We start from the raw sequence: 27,311 nt of genomic DNA, 5'->3' as shown, positions 1-27,311 counted from the left end.
TGACAAGTAATCAGGAGTTTAGTCTAATTAGATTCATTTAAGACATACTAAACCCGTTACAAAAAAATTTGGTGCATCTTTTGAATGACCTTTAGTGTTCAAGCCACAGAACAGATTGGAAAAACAAGACTGAGATTTCTTGCTATGACATCAATCAGTGTTTCTTGCTGCAAGAAAGAATAAGTTCAAAGATTCTTTATCAATGGCATTCTAGAGTTTAAAATCTTACTTTTCTAGATTGACTATGAATCTGTACTTGGAGTGCACATAATGTAATAACATATTTTGAGAACATGCAAATGTAAGATTACGGATTGTATATTCACTGAAACAATTGTTATGACTTAATAATCTTTGCATTTGATATTTGATATAGCGCCTTATCACGTCTTCGAGACGTCTCAAAGCACTTCACAGAATATACTGTAAAGTGAATTGACTGAATTTTTTGTGGGCGCAATGACTTAATATGATACAGGAATTTGTACTGATGGGAAAAATGCCTTACAGTTAAACTTAATTTTAAGTTTGCTGTAGAAAGTATTCATACTGAGACGTACTGCGATCGAATAGGGTGATATGTCATCCTAATTCTATATTTGATGTTTGCCTTATCCGCAGCCTCATCTCTTATTGTAGTTATCAGCGTATACAATTGTAAGTGAGACCTTTTATTTCTTTCTAATTCCATTTGAGGAAGTCCAGATTTTTTTCCCCATCAAACACCAGCAAAATATTTGCCGTGGATTCCTTACCATTAAGCAGTGATGCTGAATGATATTTCCAATGAAATAAAATAAAAAGCACTGCACGCACTCAATTGTTTAACCAGACATTCCACCAAATCAGTCACCTTAAACTTTCTGTGGGCCTTTTGGTTAATAACATTGGATATCTGCCTATCTGACAGTGCAGAATGAAATCAAATGCACATTCTTGTTCATCAAGTCATGAAAACATGCACAACAAGGTGTATAATGCAAATTTGTGCAATGTAAATTCTGTTGTTACTATGGAACAGGTTGCAATCCTTTCAATATTTGGAATTAAAATACTTTCCTTTTGTAAAATATGGAACTATATTAAAATTTCAGTGAACTTTACAATAAGCAGAAGTTGTTTTTAATTTTATTTGCAGCCTGGTTCAATTTCGAGCACTTTCAACTTGTGTCAGAAGGTTGTGCTTTCAAGCTCCAAGGCAGGACTTCGAGGTCATGTCTGGACTGACATTACAGTGTAGTATTGGGGGAGTGGTGCATTGTGGAGGTATCATTCTTCAGATGAGATGTTAAACTGAAGCCTCATCTGCCTGTTTAAAGATATTGATACAGAAAGAGAAGGGAGTTTTCCCTTCTCTTGGCCAACAATTTTACAGAGTCCTGCAACTTAGTAGTTAGAGCACTTGCCTTGCAAGCGAGACACCTGGGTTTGATTCCCGCCAGGGTGAAATGTTGGGCAAGTTTCCTTACTCCACACGCCTCTGTTTACCTAGCAGTAAGTAGGAACCCGGTTGTTAGTCGATTCGCGGATCGCTTTTCTGAGGGTAATAATCCCATGAAAAAAATAATAAATTGGTCCCTTCAATCCACATTGTTTGTGGGACACTGCTGTGCACAATTGGCTGCCGTGTTTCACCCACAAAACATACAGACAATTTACTTTATGGTATATTCTGTGAAGCACTTTGAGGCGTCTTGAAAACGTAATAAGGCACTATATCAAATGCATGGATTATTATTTTTATTACCTTCTGTGCGTAAATTACAAATACAGTTTCCTTACACTTGACAGTAGCTACATGTGAAAAACTTTGAGCTATTTCATCAAAATAAGCTCTATATCAGTGCTATCAACTACTTACGTACACTGGGAGGACACTACTTTGCATGAGGGGAGCTATATACATGTAAGTTGTTGTTGTTATCAAGTGCTAGAGATTTTTATATTATTTTATTTCTCTGCCTCTGGGACATTGAAAAGTCATGTATGAAATGCAACTAGACTGGGTTGAATAATGAATGATAGATTGGTTACAATATTAGAATGCTAAAGCTTCACACAATCACCTTTCAGGATCATGGAGACAGTTCACAGAACCTTATCATTTTGTATGATCTGCCTGTACAAGATTGAATAGGTTGAGTAGAATCTAGATATGTGGTCTGTAGAGGAAGCATGCCTGATGGATGAAGTATTGTATTTTCTGTGTGCATATTTTCTTACATCCTCGGATTGACCAGATTGATCAATAAAGTACAATGAGAAATATCTGAATTATTATTTTCTGTGTCTTGTGTAGTTATCAACACAATACAACTTGCTATTTTGATCACTATATTTGCAAAATTACTGAGCATAAATTAGCTTTACAGTGTGTTTAAGGAACTGCAGATAGTTCTTCTAAAAGCAGTTTATAGGAAAACATGACTTCACAGACCAATCCTTCACTGTATAGCAAACTTTGCTACCTCTATTATATTTTCTGAACTGAAACTTGTTCTATCTGGTTTTATTTCTTAAGAAAATATAATGAAAGTTTAATCAGCAATGATCAGTGACTGGTGCATTTTCTTGGCAGTTAAACCTTGAGCTCGTTTAGATTTACCAGACTGGCAATCTTTTCCATTTTTTTGAATGCACTTTACTTATAATAGACAAACACTTAATTGGAGACATGTTGCCTAACACAGTATCATTCACAACTTCTTCCGTTGTACAAGCAGAGTTCTTTATTGTTGTCAAACTATTACTTTTTTTTAGTCAAAGAGGTAGCCTGTTAAAGTCAATGATTAAACAAATTGGGATCATTTACAGCTTTGCATCTGCAGAACAATTTGTTTAAATAAACTGCACATGGCAACTATAGTAAGGTCGCAAAATCAAGTCACAGAAAAAAATAATTCAGAGATTCTCAAAGTTTTTTTAGGTTATGACCACAATAAATGACACCTAGGATTATTATTATGCATTGCAAAGTTATTTTTCGGCACTGCTCTCAGAAATATTTTACATTAGGGAATGCTTCATTAAAAGTGAGGTTGGTAAAATGCCCCACACATTCAACACCTTTTTTGCTTTTAAATGCTATATGATAAGGGCTGACCTTCAATGCTACCTTTTGATTAAAAATATGAAATTGAACCCTCCAATGTTGCAAAACGATAAAAATGTTTAATAACGAAGAATCCTCTCGGCCTTTGAAGTTGTTTGAAAAAACAATCTCAGTGTTCTTCATATTGACCTTCTCAGCCAGATCAAACCAAGATGACATAGTCTGTTAGATCATTTTATCACATTTCAATAATTTTTAATGACCAATTTATGTGGTTCTGCTTAGTTTATAGCTTTCAGCACATTGAAAAAAATGATTTTTTTTCATTTATGTAAGCCCTCAGGGTTGAGGAAAAAATCTGTGCACCAGAAAAAGACAAGATGTTTGAGAACCCACATTAAAGCTGCTGCAACAATAAAACTCTCCGTGACATCTTACTGATGAATAATTTTCCAGAACGGCAGTAGCAGAGAGAGTGTAAAACAAATCACACTGATGTGTTGTATGTACTTAAACTGTATTAAAAATATGGAAAAGTGCTGTCAGTGACTGCATTTTCGACTATTTTGTTGGTGGCATTTTCTACACTGGCATAACATAAAAGCCAAAAATACAGTTTTAAGATGATCTTTTCAAACAAAAATGTATTCAGCCAAGACCCACCACAGAACCAACTAGATTCTCAAGCGTTTCCTCAGAAGTTAAAGCCAGAAAATTTGTCCAACAAAATGTTCACACCCAAGTAGTTTGGCAACTCTCCGATACGTCTGAGACATGGTTAAATAATTGCACTATAGTTATGTTCTTAAAAAAACAAAATCAGTGGGACTCAACATTTATCTTTTCATAGAAATTGAGAATATAGCATGTTTACTGATTGTTTGCATGCTATTGAGACTACAGAATGTTCAGAATACTGTTTGTGTGAAACACAATTTCATTAACATTAATGAAAACACAGCAGTCAATGACAACACACCTACAATAATGAGTAGTTAATGCTTCAAAACCAACTAATGAGCCAATTGAGTCCAGTAAAATTCAAAACGTCTATGAACACAGCTTTGCATTATGGAGTTTGAAGTAAATGTCTAAGGTGGCAAATTTGAGAAAACTAATTTCTAGACATGGGCCAGAGCACATTAATGGATAATAAACTGGCATTGTTAGTAGGGCAGAGGTATGCCACACCAACATACAAAGGAGGCCCCACAAATACAAAACAACATGTTATACTAATAATAATTAACAATCCTTGCATTTGGTGTTCCGCCTTTTAAGTCAGGAAGACGTCCCAAAGCTCTTCACAGGATTTACTGTGAAGTGGAGTTACTGTATTTGTGGGCAAACATAGCAGCCAATTGGTACATAAGAATGTCCCACAAACAGCCATGAAGTGAAATATGACAGAAAACATCAATATAGTCTGCGACACTCTGAGGACCAGATGTGGAAGCAACTGGATAAATTAAAGAATGGCACTACAGAAAAAGAACAAACAATAGCGCAATAGGACGTACATTTTAATTCAGGAAAGTTGAAACTGTAAAAGTGTGCTAGCAAGCTTTACTGGCAAGGACATGTTAGCAATAATTCAGAAAATAATAAATTGCAAATTAGAATGACAATTAGAATGAGGTCAGTTATCCTGGAACCTGGTCAGTTGATGGTATTCTATTCCCGTTTTCTTATTAAGCATGTAATAAGAATGTAAATTTACATGTAAATTTATGTACAGAGGAAATTACATTGCCATTTATTATCAGCAATCAATGGAACAGAAATATCAATTCATTTTCTGACCTGAATTAGCTGACATTATATGTGCTACAATTGGTTTTAGCACTCTTCAGATTAGGATGGGAAAAATCAACCAGAAATTCCACTTCTATTTACTAGGATTCAGCGATTTCCCCCAATACACTTCCCTAGTTGTGGATCTAAAATGAGGGCAATATTGTACAGGGCTGTAATGTCCCTGAGGTTGAATAGCCTGCCAACGCTAACTGTTAATGCTTACCTAGGAAGAATGGTCACCTCGGCAAGATGTCCCATTCAAGCTCTGTGGGACTGTACCCCAGGAAGAAATCAACAGCTTCAGGAGAGGAAGGGATGGTGTAAAAATAATTGATGGAGACGCCCTGCAATTTTGCCAGAGGTCTTCCAGAATGTTACAAACAAAGTACTAACAAGTTAATTAACCATTTTCCGCTCTTTCACTAAAGATTTGAACTCCGAGGGATAAGAATGCCAAGAGTAAGTCAACTATTCAAAAACCTTTCAATACTGGCTATTCAAAACAAACATCTAAAGCATTTCAAAAAGACTTAATTAGAAAGGTTAAAATATGTTGAAAATTATGTGTTATTTTTGGAGAAAGTGTTTTACAAAAAAGCACTGCTTCTAACTTAATAGGGAACTGGAAACAGTGCCTGAATTCTGCAGCAGTTTGGAAGTAGACGAGGGAAAGGAAAATATTACAATAGAAATGACAGGAAAGAAAAAGATGGAAAATATGGAACAAGTATTAATAAAATACTTTTCATTTCTCCCACAAAAATATAGTCAATTCACTTTACAGTATATTCTGTGAAGCACTTTGAGACATCTCAATGCATAATAAAGTGCCATATCAAATGCAAGGATTATTATTATTAATAATAATAAAAAAGTTATCCCACTAAGACTCCACATCTACTCACTAAAAATGTGTAAAATGGTACACTAAAGTTGGGTATTGTTGACTTATCTATTGGGTCTCAAATCTATTATGTGTGTAACTCAATATTGACCTAAACTAAATATATCCCTCTGGATGATGAAAAAAGATCATTCAGCTCTTAAATGAACCTAAGTATGTCTCTGTCTGGCTCAGTGATAGTACATTTATCTCTGAGTCTGAAGGTTGGGGGTTCAAGCCCCAAAATCAGGGCTTGGAATCACAGTCTAACCTGACGCTCCAAAGTGGTGCTATGGGTGTGTTGCAACGCTGGAGCTTCTGCGTTTGGATGAGACATTAAGACGAGGTGCTGTCTGCCTTCAGGCAGACGTTAAAGATCCCATGGCACTACTCAAAAAGCAAAGGGAATTTCTCTTGGTTCCCCAAAATAAAATTGGTCATACACTCCATGGCTGTTTGTGGGACATTGCTGTGTGCAACTGGCTGCTATTTTTCACCCACAAATTCAGTCAATCCACTTTACAGTATATTCTGTGAAGTGCTTTGAGACACCATGCCAATATGATAAGACACTATATCTCTGTCCTGGAGCAAGTAATTTAGTCTAGGATGACACACCAATACTGTGCAAGCTATTATGGATATGCAGAAAGTGGCCAAATTAAACTTGGCTGCTTGGAGAAACCTAGATTTTCATCATCCACCTGCCAACAGCCATAAAAAGTACTGCAGACATACAGAACTACATCACCTGTCATTTTCACAAAAAACAAATGTAGCATAAAATATTTTCTGAGGTTCTTCATCAAAGTTATATTTGATTGCTCAAGAAATGGATACATTTGTAGTTAGGTGGAAAAAAAGGCAATATCATGCGAAGAAAGACTTCAACAAAGAGTTTTATGAAGGGCAGAAAAAAATGTTCTGAGCGGGGGAGGGGTAATCAATAGAACTTAATAAAGGAATAAAGTAATTATGATTGAAAATTATATATATGAATATGTCAACCAGATAAGAGTTTGGATAGTAGTGTCCATCAGAGTCTAAGGTGAGTTTTCATTTACAAACATAAAAGCCCCACCATATTACTCCACAAAAGTCTCCTGAGGGAACGTTCTTCATAATTCCTTCTTAGCATCTAATAATAATAAAGGAAAACTACAGACACTCTATCCATCACCACCATTTAATGCTATTCAGCTGCCCTCAACACAAAACACTCCCCACTCCCCCTCTCTCCCTCCTAACACACACACACTTCATTCCCCTAGCAGTACAGAAACTAGTGTTTCATGGATTGCTTAATCATTTTAGTCTATACTTATCCCTATAATTTTCAATCCCATTCCCACTCATCTGTTTTGAAGAAATTAATCGAGAAATGCTTGCTTCATCTCGCTTGAGACTTGTATAGGATATGAAACTGAATTGGTTCTGTGCTCACAGTCCTAGCCAAATTGCTTGCTTATACCTAAATATTACCATCATCTCTCATGACATGATGATAAAGGGAGTGAGACAAAGGGTCTCAACATACGGAGGGGAGATGTAGGGGACGAGGCGGTGATGCAATGTTTAGTTTCGGAGCAATGTAAACTCGGAGCAATGTAAACTCTATAACGAATTTACAAAAAAAAATCCTCATTGCCGTGTCATTGCAGCTACAGCGCCAAAATATATACAATGGCTTTGCAGGTAGTTACACCCTAGTGTAGTGACTGTTTTTTGTGGAGTGTGTGAATCAATTCTCTCTCTCTCTGTAGTGGGCAAATGCTCAGCCTCCATTGCCAAGGTTTGCCAAAAATTAAAATAATAATAATAATCCTTGTATTTGATATAGCGCCTTATAATAATAATAATAATCCTTGCATTTGATATAGCGCTTTTCACGTCGGGAGAACGTCCCAAAGTGCTTCACAAAACACACTGTAAAGTGAATTGACTGTATATTTGTGGGCAAATGCGGCGGCCAATTGCGCACAGCAGTGTCCCACAAACAGTCGTACAGTAGAGCAAATACAGTAAAACTTGCATAATTCTGATCTGTAGAACAACAGCAGCAACAACAATATTACATTTGTATAGTGCCTTTCAAGTCGGGAGGACGTTCCAATAAATCATACAATCTCCCAAGTCGTGCATCTGCCCAAATCCCGTTGAATTTCCTATTATTTATAAGTTTCACACAACCCATACTTTGCATCAGCCTTCAGGTCCCAACTGCCTATACGACTTATGTGAGGTGCAGTTTGTAGCCCAAAGCCAACTAAATAGTAGCCCCCAAAAGTAGCCAATATACCATGGGAGAGCAGAGTGACCAATTTTAGGTTAGTGCTTTTGAAACCGTGCAAGTAAAGGTCTTCAGAGAGTGGATGGGGGGATGTTTTGCAGGTTTAAAAATTAAACATTTTCACAAAATGAGGCACCCGCTCCCAAGCCGTTTATTTTCACGCACAAAAGAGCAACAAAACCCGCCCAAACCCGCCCAACACGGCAACGTCGTGCGCAGCCCCATTGCTCGCGCCTGCGCACTTCGCTCCTCGCGGCTTTGCTCCTCGCGGCCGTTGCCGGAAACATCCAGAACAGCAATGGCCGCCCTCTCGCAATTGCAGCGCTTGGTTGTGCCTCAGACCGGGAGACACACGGCGTCCATCATCTTCCTCCACGGCTCAGGTCAAGGTTTCGCGGCTGGTCACGAGCACAAAGAAGCGGGTGTATTTATTGGTCGTGGACTGTGAGAGTTGTCAGTGTGTGTGTGTGTGTGTGGGGGGGGGGGGGAGGGGCCAAGGGCTGAGCAAACCATTAACCACTGTAAATAATAATAATAATGCTTGTAATTGCTATAGCGCTGATCACTTCTCAAAGCGCTTCACAGAATATACTGTAAAGTGAATTGACTGTGTATTTTGAGGGAGAAACACGGGAGCCGATTGCGCACCAACAGTCGTGCATTGATTTGACCAATTTATTATTTTTTTTGAAGGAATTATTATGCGTGGAAAAGCGATCCACCAGTCAACTGACAACAGAGTTCCTACTTACTGTGACCACATCACTCCCACCCTCGCTCGCCTCCACTGGCTCCCCATCCCCCAGAGGATCGAATTCACGATCCTCATCCTCACCTACAAGGCCATTCACGGCCTCGCTCTCTCCTACCTCTCCGACCTGCTATCCCCCTACTTACCTGCCCATACCGTCCGTTCCTCTGGCTCCGGTCTGCTCCACATCCCCCGCCCCAACCGCCCTACCATCGGTGGCCGGGCCTTCAGCCTCTCAGTCCCGAGGCTCTGGAACTCCATCCCCAGTGCCTTCGCCGCTTCCTCCCTTTCCTCCTTCAAGGCCGGTCTCAAGACCTTTCTCTTTGACCGAGCCTTCAGCTCCCCTCTCGACTCTCTACCCCCTCCTCGCTCCCTCCCTTCCCTCCCCTCACCTGACCATTTCCCCCTCCTCGCTCCCTCCCTTCCCTCCCCTCACCCTGACCATTTCCCCCCTGCTCGGGTCCTGACCCAACTGTACAGCGCCTTGGGACGTCCTCCTGACGTGAAAGGCGCTCAATAAATGGAATCTTGTTGTTGTTACTGCTCAATACAACAACAACAAGATTCCATTTATAGAGCGCCTTTCACGTCGGGAGGACGTCCCAAGGCGCTGTACAGTTGGGTCAGGACCCGAGCAGGGGGGAAATGGTCAGGGTGAGGGGAGGGAAGGGAGGGAGCGAGGAGGGGGTAGAGAGTCGAGAGGGGAGCTGAAGGCTCGGTCAAAGAGAAAGGTCTTGAGACCGGCCTTGAAGGAGGAAAGGGAGGAAGCGGCGAAGGCACTGGGGGATAGAGTTCCAGAGCCCAGGGGCTGAGAGGCTGAAGGCCCGGCCACCGATGGTAGGGCGGTTGGGGCGGGGGATGTGGAGCAGACCGGAGCCAGAGGAACGGAGGGTACGGGCAGGTAAGTAGGGGGATAGTAGGTCGGAGAGGTAGGAGGGAGCGAGGCCGTGAATGGCCTTGTAGGTGAGGATGAGGATCTTGAATTCGATCCTCTGGGGGATGGGGAGCCAGTGGAGGCGAGCGAGGGTGGGAGTGATGTGGTCCCGAAGCCTGGTGCGGGACAGTACACGAGCTGCAGAGTTCTGAATGACCTGCAGCTTGTGGAGGGAGGTGCCAGGAAGGCCGGCGAGGAGAGAGTTCCCATAGTCCAGCCTTGAGGTGATAAAGGCGTGGACCAGAGTTTCAGCAGCGTGAGGGGTGAGGTAGTGCCGTAGTCTGGCGATATTCCGGAGGTGATGGAAGGCGGTGCCAGTTGTGGCGCGGATATGAGGGAGAAAGGACAGCTCAGGGTCGAACAGAACCCCGAGGTTCCTGACTGCTTTGAGAGGTGGAGAGTGCAGCCTTGGATGCTGATGCTGTCAGCGCCTGAGGTGCGGAGGCGCTGACGTGAGGCAATCAGGAGGGCCTCAGTTTTACGCACGTTGAGCTGAAGAAAGTTGTCTCTCGTCCAGGACTTGATGTCGGACAGGCAGCTGTCAGGACATCGGTGGTCGTGGAGTTGAGGGTAGAGGAGGAAAGGTAGAGTTGGGTGTCATCCACATACATGTGAAAGTTAACCCCATGTCTGCGGATGATGTCACCAAGGAGGAGCATATAGAGGGTGAAGAGGAGGGGACTGAGGACAGAGCCCTGAGGGACACCGCACGAGACAGTGGGGGGGCTGGAGGAAAAAAAAAACACATTTTTCAAAAAATTAAACAGAGGTGTGTGGAGTAAGGAAACTTGCCCAACGTTTCACTCTGCCAGAATTGATCCCAGGTCTCGCTTGCGAGGCGAGTGGTCTAACCACTGAGCTACAGGACTCGTATATAAAAAGAGGCAATATTTCATAGCTAACAACTGACAACAAGGTTTCAAATGTTATATAAAAGTAACAATCCTCGTGTTTGATACAGGGAGTGAGTGATAGTAAAATAATAATTCATTACAATTACATTTATTTATTTTGTGGACGTTTCGCCCGCAAAATATACAGTCAATTCACTTTATGTGAAGCGCTTTGAAACATCTTGAAGACGTGATAAGGCATTCTATCAAATGCAAAGATTATTATGTAGCACAAATCACCTCACCCTTCAATTTCTTTCCTATAGACAAACAAACAACTTCCACTCATTACCAGATATTCCATTTTAGACTGTGAACTCATCACTGTCAAAAAAACATTTATTATCCCACCACCATCATCATCACAATGTTCTAATAAATATATATTTTTAATGTTTAAAAGGGTCACTACCTTTTTGAAAAATGTGTTTGCAAACAAAAGCAAAAATACCTTAACATTTACTCAATCCAACAGTGTAAATCTCATTAAAAATACAATAATTACTTCTAACAATGCTGCTAGGTAGAAACCGACATGTGGCTTTTCTGGCTCTTCACCCTTGCTGGCAATGAAGATCATTGTTTTATAAGACGAACACAACCCTACACTCTCGTGACACTTTCCTTCCTTTCATGTAGGTGATACTGGTCAAGGCATAAGAGCTTGGGTCAAAGATGTTCTGAGCAAAGATTTGATCTTTCCTCACATACGTGTAATTTATCCAACTGCACCTCTAAGGTATGATATAGTTGCCTAAAAATAAGTGATAAATGCAAATTTACCTAAAACTCAATAAACTGGAACCACCTTTTTTTTAACCATGCTAACATAACACCTGTCAAGATTCAAGAGTGAACTCTTTTTTGTTTAAGTTGTGTTCTCAGTAATTACACTTTATAGTATGTGAAGCTCTTTCAGAGGTCCCTCAACATGAAAGATGCTGTATCAAATATATTATTATTTATAATAAATAACTACATTGTACTTAATATTGTTGATAAAAAATAAATTCCATTGAACATGTCATGGCACCAAAATCTATCTCTGCTGAAGCCAAATGTATAGTGTGAATCCTCAACATTGTCATCTTCTGTACATGTGTTAAATCACAATTGTAAATTGTTGTCTGAAATCATGCTTAGTTACATTTTCATAATTATTTATAAAATGGATTCTATAATGGATATTACAAGTGATTTTGAGGTATTTTAAAAAAGATTTGGATGCAATTGTAAACTACTAGCTCAAACTCAACCAGCTAAACACCAAAATGTGATTAAAATTGAATTGACACATAATTAGGGCTTCTGATTTTTGGTTTCAACCGAAACCCCTGATAAAACACCTCCGATACAAAAAAATTGGAAAAACAACCTAAATGGTTACATGTCCCTTCACTAACTTTTCGTGTGTTACTCTTTTTTCTCCCTCTCTGTGCGCATGCATGAGGGTGCCTGTCTCCCCTCGGTGTCCGCAGCTGTGTGTGGAACCCTCACTCGTGCAGTGCCTCAGAAACGTGAGAGGGAGGCAGTGCATATGCATGAGGGCACCTCTCCCTTCAGTTTACGCATGCGGGTCTGAATCTTCCATTAAAAGTGAAAACCCCCGATTTTTAGAACTCCAAAAAATGCGAAATCAACTAAAAATAAAAATTTACATTCCCAAAAAACAGAAGCCCTACATATAATTTTCTTACATACACATAATGGCATCATTATTTCATTTGGGTTCATTTGATCATGGTGTACTGCAGATGCCGTACTTCAGATGAGGTATTAAACTGAGGTCTTGTCTGCCTGTTCAGGTGAACGTTGAGAATCCTATGGCACTACTCAAAAAAAGAAGGGAGTTTCTCCCAGTGTTCTGGCCAACAATCTCCCAGATAAAATTGGTCAAATAAACTAATAATGGTCAGATGTTGGGATAATTATTGATGCATTGTAATGAAGAGAAACACTGAAAACTAGAATTTTAAAATGTGCACCTTTAATGCTCATTTATATACACACATGTATAATATATACAGCACATAAAAGTGCAATGTAACTGTCCCCAAGGGTATGCTAAAAAATTTAGTGCAATTTTCAATTTGAAACTCAGTTGGATTTAATGAAACTACTGGATGCAAGTTCTTTGTAACACCGTCAAAAGTACACGCCTTATAAAAGGTGACATAAATATACACAAAAGTCTGCAGTCTGTCATATTCATTTTAACGAATGTGTTTGCTGAGAAAGTTGAATTGTCAAGTTTTTTTTTCATGGAATATCATTTACTAAGAGCGTGGATGTAACTTCCACTGGGACAGTAATTTTAAACTTTGCCTGCCGTCTACTCTAATTACAGTAACAGTGACACAGACAGATGGAAATAGGCTGCTTAATAGAGAGTCCTTTCAGGTCTCTATAAAAATGAATGGCATAATGATTAAAGGTTGGATGTATCTCAAAACTTCCTAGCCGTATCCCAACCATATGGCATGTTTATGTAGTAGGTAGCAGTGATCCCTTTCAATTTTCGGGTTGGAGGGTTCTCTGAAATTGGAGCCACTTTCCCTATATTTAAATGGCCTGAGATCTCTGAAAACCTATAATAAAATGCTAAGAATACAGTATCCATTGAAAGTTGGAACAAACAATGTTTCTGAATGTATCAAATCTTAATTTTAATAGCATGGAAGAAATGTACTGTAGTTTGTTCCCTGAGATGGATTCCTGACACCAGCACTCAATACTGGAAACCTTTGGTCTGGATAAGGTTTCAAGAAGGAGGTTAAAATGTACTAAATACTAAAGACTAGCTTGAAAGCTAAAGGTATGAAAAAAATAGCTTTTCATGTTGAGGATTAACTAAAACATCTAATTTATTGGTATGTGAACATTGAGTGAGCATTGTGGATGATGAGAGGGTGGATTGCAACTGTAGAGTTGATCAAATTCCTCTAAGGTGGAATTTTCAGCTATTAAAGGTAAACAAGGCTACGTAAAGATGTAATAGAGAGCTTTTAAAAGTAATGAAAGTTTAATTGATGCAAGTATTGAATAGCAGTTGGTGAATTATTTAAAGCTACTTATGAAGGCTCTATAGTACTCTGTGTTTAATAGTTCTTAGCTGCTATTTGTACTAACTAAATTAATTTTTAGGAAACATACAACTGAACAACAGATTCTTAATTGTTTCATTATTTCCTATTACATCGTTGTTTCTTGAGTGTTTTGTATTTCCATTGTTTATTGTAAAACAAAGATTTAAACAAACTACTGATGAAGTCATTGAGAACAGGCTTGGAGTGGCTACTAAGCTTGAGGGTCCAAAGAAAGTGAGTTAGCAAAAATATAATCATTAACTTGAGGGGAAAAATGAGACCTCAGATTCAAAAGTTTTAGGTAGGCCTAAAGCGCTTGAAACCAATAAATCTCAAGAATTGATGAAATACAGTCTAGGATACTGAGAACAATGAGTGATGATATTTATGAAGCATTGACAAATATTTTGAAGAGCTATTGAGGACTGAGGAAGAAGTTCCAACAGGTTGGAAACAGGCAAACGTAGATCAGAAGAAAGATACGGGATGGTGAACATACCCTTTCACTCATTTGTTTATACATTTCCCATCTTCAAGAAAAATTGCACAATCGATAACCAAAGATCTAGTAACCCGACCTTCATGGTCTCACCCCACCCTACCTTTGCGATCTCCTCAAACCCTCCCTCCCCTCAGCGGGCACCGACTTACTTCCATGTCCTCACCATCAGAGGTTGTGCATTTAGTATATCTGCCGCCACTCTGGAACTTCATCCTTGAATCCCTATGATTTGCCCCTTCCCTCACCTGCTTGCTGGTCCACCTCAAGACCTTCCTCTTTGACCTTTTGGTCATCTTTCCCCTCCCTCAACCCTTCATGAGGATGAGTTTGGAAGAGCTAATATCCCACATTCACAGTGGATTCCATAAAACATAATGAACCATACAAAAGAATCCTTTACAAACTAATGTCAATGTGATCAACGGTAAGACATGGATATGGATTAACAATTTGCTGAAAGGAAGGAAACAGAAGGTAGTGATAAGAGGAGCAAGATTGAGGGCGCAATATATTGAGGGGTCTAAGATGGTAACTTATATTCCTAGCATACAGAAATGAACTGAATTTGCAGAATCTGAACAAGATAATTAAATTGCCAGATGACAGCGTGGTTAGGAACTTGTTCAATAGGAGATCTTACAAGTATGCATTTAGCAGTTTGAATTATCAAATTACTTTTCAAGCAGATTATAACACAGTATTAAATTATTTAGTTTGGGAAAGCAATGACAATTGAAATAACTGTTCCTAACTTTTCTTTACTTTCCCAAATTTGTTGTGTAGAAATGTGAGAAATGAAAGCTGAAATTTTCCTTATTGCTTTGCAGACCGTATACTCCTATGAATGGAGCACTTTCAACTGTGTGGTTTGACAGGACCAAAATTGTCAACAACTGCCCAGAACATCTAACATCAATAGATTTAATGTGCCAACTATTGGATGGTCTCGTAGGAGAAGAAGTCAAAGCAGGAATTCCAAAGGAGAGAATAATTATAGGTAAAATGTTACCAGTTTTTCAAACATTTTAAAAACATTCAAGAGTCTGAAGATCAGAATTACTCATGTTCCCCTGTTTTCTGTCTGATATCCTTCCATCGGTTATGTTTATCATGATACAGTCACTGGACTGTATCACAAATCCAACATCTAAAAATAATGATACACACAGTACTATATTCGCAACAACTTGATTGCACTTCTTCCTACCTAGAATGTTTTGATCACCATTTAATCTTTTCAGGTATGAAAGAGAATTGTTACTTTTCATCATAAATGCTTAATTACTGAATTAGTATATTACCATCTGTGCTTGCTTACATTTATGTAGCATTGATGCTGGTGAAATCTAAAACCCTTCTTTTCAATTTGGTGGAAAATATTTATTTCACTGGAATAAGAACATAAGAAATAGGAGTAGGCCATTTGGCCCCTCGAGCCTACCCTGCTATTTAATAAGATCATGGCTGCTCTTCTAATCTAATTCCATTTACCTGCCCTAACCCCATAATTGCTTAATCCCTTTAGTTTTTAAAAATCTATTGATCTTAGTCTTGAATATGTTCAATGACTGAGCATCACAGCCTTCTGGGGTAGAGAATTCCATAAATTCACTACCCTCTGAGTGAAGAAATGTTTTCTCAACTCAGTTCAATAGGGCTGACCTTTAATCCTGAGACTATGACCCCTAGTTTTAGATTCTCTAACCAACAACAACAACAACACAATTACATTTGTATAGAGCCTTTCACGTCGGGAGGACGTCCCAAAGCGCTGGACAGTGTACAGCATTTCAGACCCGAGCTGGGGTCAGGGAGGGAGAAGGGAGGGGAAGGGGGGGGTGGCCGATGGCATGGTCAAAGAGGAAGGTCTTGAGGCGGGACTTCAAGGAGGCTAAGGAGGCAGAGTGATTGGGGGGTGGCATTCCAGATGTTGGGGGCAGGTGTTGAAGGCTCTCCCGCCAGTGGTAGGGCGGGTGGGTCGGGGGACGTGGAGCAGGCCAGAGCCGGCTGAGTGAAGGGAGCGGGCGGGTTGGTAGGGGGTTAGGAGGTTGCAGAGGTAGGCTGGGGCGAGGCCGTGGAGGGCTTTGTAGGTGAGGACCAGGATCTTGAACTGGATCCTCTGAAGGATAGGGAGCCAATGGAGTTGGGCGAGAGTAGGGGAGATGGGGTCACGGAGTTTGGTGCAGGAGAGGACATGAGCTGCAGAGTTCTGGATTATCTGCAGCCTGTGAAGGGAGGTGTTGGGAAGGCCGACAAGCAGGGCGTTTGCATAGTCGAGCCTGGAGGTGATGAAGTCATGAACAAGAGTTTCAGCGGCCTGAGGGGTGAGATAGCGGCGGAGTCGGGCGATGGTACGGAGGTGAGGGAAGGCAGAGCGGGTCATGGCTTGAATGTGGGGAAGAAAAGACAGTTGAGGGTCGAACAAGACACCTCGGGTCCTGACTGGCTTGGTGAGTTGAAGAGTGCAACCATGGAGGTCGATGCTGCCAGAGCCTGAGGTGCAGAGGCGCTGGCGCGAGCCAATCAGGAGGGCCTCAGTCTTGTTCACATTCAACTGTAGGAAATTTGCCCTCATCCAGGACCTGATGTCCGACAGGCAGTCTGTCAGGACAGCAGTGGTCCTGGAGTTGAGGGTGGAGGCAGAAAGATAGAGTTGAGTGTCATCCGCATACATGTGGAAGTTGATCCCATGTCTGCGGATGATATCACCAAGGGGAATGGAATCGAGGGAGCAGGTAGTAGGTTTGAGTTTGCGGACACGTGGTGAGGGAGAGATAGGGTTGAAGGAATATGGGGGGGAATAGGTGGGGGGTGAGTCATGAGGGAGAGGTGATATGGGAGTGGCTGTGGACGGGGCAAAGGTGGCTGAATGTATCCCCTCGATTTTGGATTCGAGGAAGTCCAGCATCTCTTCACAGTTGGAGTTTGAGGAGAGGATGGGTGAGGTATGGGAAGGTGGACGGAGGAGACGGATTGTGGTGGAAAAGAGAAGCCTGGGGTTGTCCTTTTCCTCCAAGATAACCTTGGAGTAGAAGGAGGATATGGCAGAGGCAAGAGCGCAGCAGTAGGTCTTGGTATGGTGAAGCCAAATCTGCCGATGGACTGTTAGTTTGGAATTGGGTGTTCCAGGTGCGTTCGGCAGCTCACACTTGTGCCTTGAGGGAATGGAGATGGCTGGTGTACCAGGGGGATTTACGGGAGTATGAACCAAGGGAAACAGTCTCACACTATCTACCCTGTCAAGACCCTTAAAAATCTTATAAGATCACCTCTAATTCTTCTATATTCTAGAGAATATAGGCCTAGTCTACTCAACCTCTCCTCGTAGGTCAACCCCCTTATCCCGGGAATCAACCTTGTTAGCCTACGTTGCACCCCCTTTAAGGTAGTTATCCTTTCTTAGATAACTAGACCAAAACTGCACATAATATTCTTGGTGCGGACTTACCAAGGCCCTAAACAATTGCAGTAAGACTTTCCTACTCTTATACTCAAACCCCTTTGCAATAAACGCTAACATGCTATTAACCTTCCTAATTGCTTGCTGTACCTGCATATTAACTTTCTGTGATTGGTGTACAAGAACACCTAAATCCCTCTGAATACTAACACTATCTCCATCTCAAATCTTAGGACCAATACAGTTACACAGTACTCATTTGCCTATTCAGAGGAAGCCAATAGTTTGTTTTTTGTGGGAAAAAAATCTGGTTAGCAACAGTATCCGATTTTGTATTTTATTCTGCTTTTAGAAAACTCCACAAACAGCATGAGTAGCAGTGAGTCTTTAAGCGTTTAGTATTAAATTCAGGATTACATTGGCAACTGTGCATTTGTCAGAATAATTCATACTGACAAATGTATCCAATGCTAAATGATGTATTACTTTGACCTTCCTAATAGCATTCAGCTATTGAAAGGATACAGCTGCTGAGATTATCTTTCAGTTGGGATGAGCTTGCAGTAAAATGACCCAGAAGAAGCAAGACAAAGAAAGAAAAAACAGCTCTCCTGTCCCACAGTTGTTACCAAGAGATACAGCTACAGGCAAATTATTTTCTAATATAATTGCTCAATTTTCAGTTCTTGTAGCAAAACTACTGCCTTCAAAGTTAAAAGAACTGACAAGTCCTGCATTGAAAGCTGTTATAGAGTAGAACAATCCTCATCCCCAGTTAGTTCAACGCTTTCCCATATCGTAGTCAGTTTCAAGTTAGTCAGGTTGTGTAGCTTAGTCGTCAGAGCACTCGCCTCGCAAGCGAGAGAACTTGGATTCGATTCCCGGGCAGAGCGAAATGTTGGGCAAGTTTCCATACTCCACATGCCTCTGCTTACCTAGCAGTAAGTAGGAACCTTTACTAAGTAGGGTTCTGAAGTACGAATTAAGTTAATCGATTGGCAGATCGCTTTTCCGAGGGTAATATTCCCTTTAAGAAAAATATTTTAAAAAAGTCACTCACACGACTGTTTGTGGGACACTGCTGAGCACAATTGACTGCTGCGTTTTGCCAACAAAATGTACAGTCAATTCACTTTACAGTATATTCTGTGAAGCTCTTTGAGACGTCTCGAAGACATGATAAGACACTATATCAAATGCAAGGATTATTATTATTATTAATTGCAACCCAAAATAGCAACCAAAATGTTTATGCTGATGCAAAGTCATAGTTTATACAAACTCCTAGTTATAGCAATAAAAAGGCACTTCTTTCAGAACTGCAGTTTAAAGGTTAGAGGGGTTGTGTGCTACAAAAATGGCTTGCAGCAAAAATCTTGCTCTTTGAATTAATATCAGATATATGCCTTAAAAAATCCAGATTCATTCATCTAAAGGTTGTGTTGTAAGAGAAAATGATCTGCAAAAAAAACAAAGACCCATTATCTGGGTACCTGAATAATCTGTGATTAAAAATTCTGCAAAAGTAAGAAATGGCTATTTTGGATCTGTTCTTCATCTTGTCTGTCCTGTTTGAACAAAATACCCTGGGAAACTAAGGGAAAATGTCAAAATCTTTGTATGTGAACAGTGATTAACAAAAGCAAATATGGCATAATTGCTTTAATCATAATCCTTCTTCAGGATGAGAAACAGGATTATCGAAATTGTAATAGCCGGTTTATTGAGCTGATTGAGAAACAAGACTGCTGTGCTGATAAAAGGGTGGAGATCAAGTCACAAAGTGTATAAATCAAGTTATCTGTAATCTCATCTGAAAATACAGTACTTCTCTGTCTTGAGAAAGGGACTGATATCAGTTCTCTTCACTTTGTTTTTGCTATCATTATAAATCAGCCGAAGGGGTTTGAAATTCTGGGATTGCTGCTAAACGTTGTGTTTATTTCAGATAACTGATGTGGAGAATTGAAACTGAAGCAGAAAGAGATTCCAAGTTTTGTTAAACACTCAGGTCTTTTAACACCAGAAAATCTTTATAACATGCAAGATTATGCGATAGTTTGTAGAATACACGTCCTTTTAAGGATAAAGCTCCCTCACACCAAAGGTTTTGAAGTGACATTAAAAACTTGATCGCAGACAGTAAAGAGCCTCGTAAGGAAACAAAACGAGAGTGGCAGTTATGCACAGCAAGTTTATTGGGTTTCTGATTAAAATCCACTTTCTGTCACCATAAAGGAAATGCCTTTGCTAGATACTAATGGATATCAAATATCTCTTGTCTTGCTCATATGACACAGGAAGGCTTTTGTATTTCATATTTGAAGAGACTGATGACATAACTTGAGAAATCTGAGATTGAAATAATTAAAGCTGTACAGTAAATTGAAATTAATGTGTTAACATTAGGTTGCATTGAAACATTATCCAGGTTGTCAGATAAGAGCAGTTTGTCATCAAGCATATAGGGTGAGATCACCCAGAGTATTGCAATTAGCAGTAATCACCTAGAAGCCATTTGTGGCACTGACAGACAAATTGCAGGATTTTTCCATGGAAATGCAAATCAAAGAGACTAAACCTTTGTATGGTGTAATTTTAAAAAAGAAAACAAATGTATCAAGCATGTAAAATGTGTAATTACATTGGTATTTAAATCTCCTGCTGCTTATATCTATAAAAAGATGCCATCATGAGTAAATGCAGGGAACCCTGCCAGCATGTGACAAACTAGGTTTAGTAATTTACCTCATAAAAAGTCATTTAAAAGTATTGTTGCTAAAATTGCATTGGTTCTTATGGGAACTTTAGTTTAGCTCTTTGAATGTATTATTTTCAAAAGTAATAAAAATATAATTATATGATTTGATATGTATTTTTAGAAGTGTGCTTATTTTGCTAGAATTTCTGCCCAGAAAATGTTAATTCTGTGAACTTGCTTGTTTATTGCATTTTATATGCCTTCCCTAAAACATTGCTTGGATTACATTTTAATGTTGCTCAAAGATTTAGATACACTGCTTTACATCTTTTTTTCCCTACATAACATTCACTTTATTTCTGATTGCTCTTCATTTTTTATACTTTGAGACTTTTTTTACATCAAAAATATTGTAGCTCAGTGGTTAGAGCACTCGCTTTGCAAGTGAGAGACCTGAGTTCAATTCCAGGCAGGGCGAAACCTTGGGCAAGTTTCCTTACTCCACACGCCTAATAATAATCCCTCCAAAACAAAAAACAATAATAAATTGGTCTTTTTCAATCCATGACTGTTTGTGGGACATTGCTGTGCGCAATTGGCTGCCGCGTTCGCCCACAAATATACAGTCAATTCACTTTACAGTATATTCTGTGAAGCGCTTTGGGATGTCTAGAATACGTGAAAAGCGCTATATCAAATGCAAGGATTATTATTATTATTATTATTATTATTGTTGAACTCTTTAAGACTCTCAACTCCATAAAGATCTAATCACTTTTGTTCAAGATACAATGGTATGTTTTTTTATTTTTGTATTTAAATTTCACAAGAGTGCTACTGGATTACAACAGTGAGCAGTTGGAATAGTTCATGCCATTGTAGGTATGGGATGCACGAAGCAATCTTTTAAAAAAGGGAGTATCATCTTGTGTATCATACCAGTGCAGGAAGAGACGTGATGATTTATAAATCACTCAAACTTTGCGAAACATTAAAAGACTAGGCAATAGTTTGGGGAGGGCTCTTTCTGCCAAATCTATAAACTGCCAAAGCTAAAAGTAATTGAAAACTAAAGGAAAAAGAAAGTGATAGAATTCAAGTGAACTGAAATCAATATTTATTGCTGTCTGTGTTTGGCAGGAGGACAACAGGCAAAGCTGCAAATTAAATGGGATTATGAAAATGATTGATTGAACAATATATTTGGATGTTACCTACTTTCCCAGATAATGCCAAATTGAAACTAACAAGACCATTATAGTTCAAGTAATTAATAAAACTTATATTTGTGTAACTATTATTATCTACAAAATGGAATAATGTTAATGTTATGACTTGTAGCCCAGAAGAGAAAATGTTAAATTGATGTTATTTTTTTTTGCAGGGGGATTTTCAATGGGAGGATGTATGGCCATGCACTTGGCATATAGGTTCCATCAGCAAGTTGCAGGAGTTTTTGCGTTGTCTAGTTTCTTGAACAACAATTCTGTTGTCTACCAGGTAAGTCATAATCCCTTCCTCCCCACCAAAAAAATGTAATTATAAATTGTTTCAGCTTATTTGAAACCACTTCAAATCCGTATAGATTCCAAAATGTGCACAGGCATATTTCCAAATCATAATGGCTGTTAGATAGTTTACTTTGTTAATGCATTTTCACATTATAAATAATGTCAGTGCCAAGTTTAACTTCTTTAACGTAGTTAGATAGTAATAATAATAATGAAAAGCCTTGCATTTGATATATTTATGACGTCTTCGAGACATCTCAAAGCGCTTCACCGAATATACTGTAAAATGGATTTACTGTATATTTTGTGGGCGAAACGCGGTAGCCAATTGCGCATAGCAATTGTCCCACAAATAGTCGTGGCTTGAGTGACCAAATTATTTTTTGGGTTTATTTTGAAGGAATTATTATCCGCGGTAAAGCGATCCGCCAATGGACTAACAACCAGGTTCCTACTTACTGCTAGGTAAACAGAGGCGTGTGGAGTAAGGAAACTTACCCAACGTTTGTTTTGCCCTGCTGGGAATCGAAGCCAGGTCCTCTCACTTGTGAGGCGAGTGCTCTAACCACTAAGCTGCAGGACTCCACAAATGCCCTCAAGTTAAATATGAGCGTGTGGCCAAGGGGAACCGGAAGCCGGTTGGCGAGCTCACAATGAGAGACTGTGGGTCACTGGGACCTAAGAGTAACTCATTACAAACCTTGTTCAGGCAGGGAGACCCAGGAAGTTTCGCCTGGTTTACTTTCCCTATGTATTGGGTTGTCCCAAACCAACACTTAACAGCTTTGACACAAGAGTTCCTTTCATTTAACAAAACACACAGGTGGGTTCAAGGACTGGGAGAGCGGGTGCCTGGCCCACTGATTTTCAACGAGTATCACTTGTTGTTTAAAAATAAAGTTACCATCTTATGGATCCATGAACGCAGGCAGCCCCCTCAGGTCGCCCCGGAGCCACTCGGGATGAAGAAGGATTAAGAAGCTTCTCTTACACACGCTGCAGTCATTGCTGCGCTCCTCCGTTCTGCTGGGACATGATAAACTTCATCCCGTGAGTCTGCACGTAAGCGCTCAACGCTGTCTCAGTGTTAAATTCTCCGCAGCAGACTTGGCACTGCAGCCCAGAATTCTCCTTAAGATTTAACTTTTTACAGTAGTTAAAGTCTTGACATATCCTACATTATCCTTACGACATAAAATTACATTTTTTTGTCGTAATTTTTATGTAGCCTCCATACTACAACTTTTGGCATGGAACTGAACTTTTTGGCTTATTCAGAAGGATAGTGTAAAACTGGCAGCACTGGAGTAAGCAAGAGCACTTTCAAGAGGTTGTTTACTTAATTTTTACTATGTGCCAGTAGTAATAAGTTAATCAGTATTTCATTTCCATCTATCTCTAGAGATTATGGTGCCAATATTCTTCCATTTCATTCCTCCAAATGTAGACACTTTAGAGAAGAGAATTTCTCCTGGTGTCCTGGCCAACAATCCCCCAGATCAAATTGGTCACTCACTTCATGACAGTTTGTGGAGTACTACTGGAAGCAAATTGGGTGCAGTGTTCGCGCTACAAATGTATAGTCACTATACTTAACAGTAAAAAAATAGCTCCATTTGGAAATAAACATAAGCACTCCCATCATAAGGCAATTGTGTTGGATGTGTTGCAGAATATGTGTTAGAAATCATTGTTATAATGTGGCAGTCATCACTTGAATTATACTCCTCATATTATTCAAAATTCTCAGGAGTGTACCGTCATTGTGACATACATCAACATTAAACACCATTTTTGGTGTGATAGTATTAAACTGTAATTTAAGAAATGAGTAATCAAGGAAGAATATAAATACAGTAACAACAGGCATTTATATAGCCCCCTTCACGTGGGGTACCGTCCCGGAGCGCTTGACAGTGGCAGTGTCTGACCCTGAGCCAGCGGGAGAGAGAGGTGGGAGGTGCCATAAGCCCGATCGAAAAGGAATGTCTTTAGGTGGGACTTGAATGTGGGGAGAGAGGGTGCAAGGTGGAGGGATTGAGGGAGAGAGTTCCAGAGTCTTGGGGTGTAGTGGCTGAAGGCAAAGCACGATAAATATTTCTTTGATACAGTTTTTCTCACTCTTTCATTGTAATTTACCTGCTTTATACGTTTCTCCCACTTTTTTTATCATTAGTTTTAAATTTCAACTTCAAATATTTGGGCTTTTTTTAATTTTGACAACTAGTTTATTTAATTATTTTACCATAGATGACACTGCAGTGTGCCTCCATCCAATAACATCAATGGGTCTGTAATATGATGTTGGGAGAGATTGCATAGGTCTCCCCTTAATTCAAAAAGTAAAATCTCTTAGGCATCCATCTTCTCTATCACCCACCCCCCTCACCTCAATCATCCACCGTGGAGAATAGTATCTAGCAGATGAAATATAATACCATATCAAGGACAGGTAATGCTGCTTTTCTGGTTACTGGATACAATATATTATTGTAGCCTATGGCTGACTACATCTTAGAATATCTTCAGTGTTTACAGAAGCATATACATGTGGATGATTTATATCTAAACCAGTCTATTCAGTAAATCTGCCATATTCGTGTAAGCAAAACAAATTCCATTTCCAAGAATATCTAGATTGAATAGATAGATCTATTTGAATATCTAGATTGAGTTTCTATTTTAGTGTTTCACAAAGTGTTATTATAAAATATATTTATTTTGATCTTTATATATTGTAACATGTGAAACAAAAATAGCAGTATATTTTAAGTTCAAAATATATATACAATATGTGTGCCATGTGTACAATAATTTACTTTTTATCTCCAGGCTGTCCAGAATGCTAAAACCTCAATGCCTGAATTGTTCCAGTGTCATGGGAAAACTGACCCACTAGTGTTGTATGAGTGGGGTACAGAGACTTGTTCAAATTTACAGTCACTGGGAGTGAAAACCACATTTAATAGTTTCCCTAATCTGTATCATGAACTCTGCAAACCAGAGTTGGAACAGCTGAAGTCATGGATTTTACAGAAATTACCTAATGATAAACAATAATACCATTCAATCTGAACAAAAATAGTTCTGGTGGACCTTGTATGTATGCATTTAATTATGTTTGTAATCCATTCATTAGCTCATGTTTCAAGGATCAACATTTATAACGGATGAATGGAGACATGGCTATATAGATGATAGCCGAAATGTTTTTTTTAAACAAAAGATTCAAATGTAATGAAACATTTTAGTAAAACACTTCATTATATGTTTATGTTGTACTTTTCTTGAAATGTATCATTTTCTCCTTTTCTCCCTACAATTATATATTATTAAGTATTCCACCTTAATAAACGTGCTCTTAAAATAACCTTCATATCAAGTGAACTTTGGGGACATAAAGTGGATTGATCACTTGGAGGGTCTCTTCCAAGACAAACATTGCTATCCAAAACAAACTGTTTGATCAATTATGCTTACGTTCATGAAAACCTTTACACATTACTGCAATGCCTGCTTGAATAGATTTCTTACAACGAGCTCTGTTGCTACATAGAATGAAGTGATGGGTGGAATTGGCTCTTATCAAGTCTAAAATACTAAAGTTACTGTTCATTTTTTCTCAGTCATCTTTCAAAATACACATAACTTATTTACTATCCTTCCAATTATCTTTGCATATCCTCGAAACACTGTTAGTTCTGATTATGATTTAATAATTTTGCCAAATTCTCAGTTTCTTACTGAACTTAGTAGGTGATGGTGATTTTTTGGAGTTGTGATATGGCAAGAGTTCAAAAGTAAATTTAGACTTTTACCTTTCATGAGGTTGGGAGGGGGAGAGAATGAACATTATTTTAATAGATTATAAATTGCATTAGTTTATACTGTTAATACCTTTCTAAATACTTTGTAATGTTTAATACGCCTCACTGCCATCTTGAAATTTTAAGATTGCCGTGCACTATATTTGTTGTGTAATTTATTTTTACTGATAATAGTTAAGAGGCAAAGACATCTGCCTCAAATGCTGCTTGAATAACAAAATGAGCTGAATTGCCTTTTCTCGTGATTAAATTCTTGTGTGCCTTTCTGTCATGGTTCTTTTTCATAAGATATTAAACATTTTTTTACAATGGAAATCAGTTTGTATATTTCCCTTACTTTTGCAAGTTGTGAAGGGTATAAAACACTTTCACATAGACTAGACTAACCCATACATGGTCCACAGCTGAAAGTGTTACCCTTTTTAGCAGTTCTAGAATTGTTTAATTTAGTATGCTAGGGCTGAATCTTTTCTGTGCAGATTTCTAGCAGTTGCAAACTTTTATTACTTGTTTATTATGGATTTCATGTTATGAGCAATCATGAAAGATCTCCTACTGTTGACCCCTTCAAAGAGTTCTTTCACCATACTAAGAAACAGAGGTGGCACCAAAGATTATTTATTTCTGGTCAGCTGACACATGTGGAAACCCATCACCGTGCTTAAGAATATCCAAACCAAACAGAGTTCCACCTATATTTGCCACCCACACATGGACATGTGCCTGTGTCTGGAATGGAATGTGCACTCCCCTGGAGAGAGACACTGTTTATGTAATTCCAGAGAGTATTAGGCACAAGTTGGCAAAAATCAAGGTTTGGGGATCTCAAAGTGTGCATTGGGGTACTGCTTGAGTTTAACCAGCTAAAACTATAGCTTGCCATTGAGAGCACAGTCTGGGTAGCTTAGAGCTTTGGCTTGCAAGGTTAATGGGAGCTGAAAGGAAAGAATCCCTGCTCCCAGGCTGCCCCTCCACTTCCAGCCGATGAGCTGACCTTGCTGGTCTGATATCAGGAGTGCCCTGGATATATCAATATATGAAAAGGTGAAATTTGGAAGACAAAGTAGATAAATTTGACTTGAAAGTGACTTGTGATAAGTAGAAGATAAAGGGGAATAGGATAGGAAAATTGTTGAAGGAATGAAAAGCAAGCAGCAAGACTGGATTTCACTTGTGGGCTGAAATTCCGATCAGCTTTGCTCACAGTGCCTTTGGCGATGTCAGCTGCTAATGGGATACCCCCATTATAATGGTACATCATCAAAGGTGGTTTTGTCGCCAGATTATCGCCAGATTTCCAGAACAATAGAATTATAGATTTACAGCACAGAAGGAGGCCATTTGATCCGTTATGTCTGCTGGCTCTCTGACCGTGCAATCTACTCAGTCCCACTCCCCTAACATTTTCCACTCCCTTTTATACCTTTTTAAATATTTCTTTAATTCCCTTTTAAAAGATATTATGGATTCTGCTTAAACCCCAGTTTTGTTAGGGCATTCTGTGTCGTAATAACCGTGTAAACAAAAATCCTCCAACCTCTTGTTATTTTGATCCTAAATAATCCTAAAGTTATGCCCTTAATTTACTGATAAAATACTAAGAGCACATATTTTACGTGGCCTGGTATAAGTTTGCTGAGCTACAGTGACTATAAAGAAGCATGTTATTTTATGTCAAGGTGGC

General features: G+C 39.2%; 1 protein-coding gene across 3 annotated transcripts; it reads left to right on the top strand.

Moving 5' to 3' along the window:
• The first annotated feature begins 8,288 nt into the window (after positions 1-8,288).
• Positions 8,289-25,942, top strand: lyplal1 (lysophospholipase like 1). 3 transcript variants are annotated; one of them, XM_007904518.2, is made up of 5 exons: positions 8,289-8,405; positions 11,240-11,339; positions 15,016-15,185; positions 21,674-21,789; positions 24,633-25,942. In XM_007904518.2, the coding sequence occupies exons 1-5, from the start codon at positions 8,321-8,323 to the stop codon at positions 24,858-24,860; spliced, it is 699 nt and encodes a 232-aa protein (XP_007902709.1). In that variant the 5' UTR covers positions 8,289-8,320; the 3' UTR covers positions 24,861-25,942. The 3 variants fall into 3 exon arrangements, with proteins under 3 accessions (XP_007902709.1, XP_007902708.1, XP_007902707.1); XM_007904517.2 differs by having other exon boundaries at positions 8,289-8,411; XM_007904516.2 differs by having other exon boundaries at positions 8,289-8,444.
• The last annotated feature ends 1,369 nt before the right edge of the window (positions 25,943-27,311 follow it).

Source organism: Callorhinchus milii, unplaced genomic scaffold, assembly GCF_018977255.1.
Source record: "Callorhinchus milii isolate IMCB2004 unplaced genomic scaffold, IMCB_Cmil_1.0 Scaffold3, whole genome shotgun sequence".
Classification (NCBI taxonomy): Eukaryota; Metazoa; Chordata; class Chondrichthyes; order Chimaeriformes; family Callorhinchidae; genus Callorhinchus; species Callorhinchus milii.
This window is presented reverse-complemented; position numbering and strand designations above follow the sequence as displayed.

What these genes read in the sequence shown, in the direction of transcription:
- lyplal1 (XM_007904516.2), top strand. Translation starts at nt 8,321, where the DNA reads ATGGCCGCCCTCTCGCAATTGCAGCGCTTGGTTGTGCCTCAGACCGGG. An exon ending in TATCCAACTGCACCTCTAAG is followed by an intron (nt 11,340 to 15,015) that starts GTATGATATAGT and finishes ATTGCTTTGCAG; the next exon opens with ACCGTATACTCCTATGAATG. An exon ending in AAAGGAGAGAATAATTATAG is followed by an intron (nt 15,186 to 21,673) that starts GTAAAATGTTAC and finishes TTTTTTTTGCAG; the next exon opens with GGGGATTTTCAATGGGAGGA.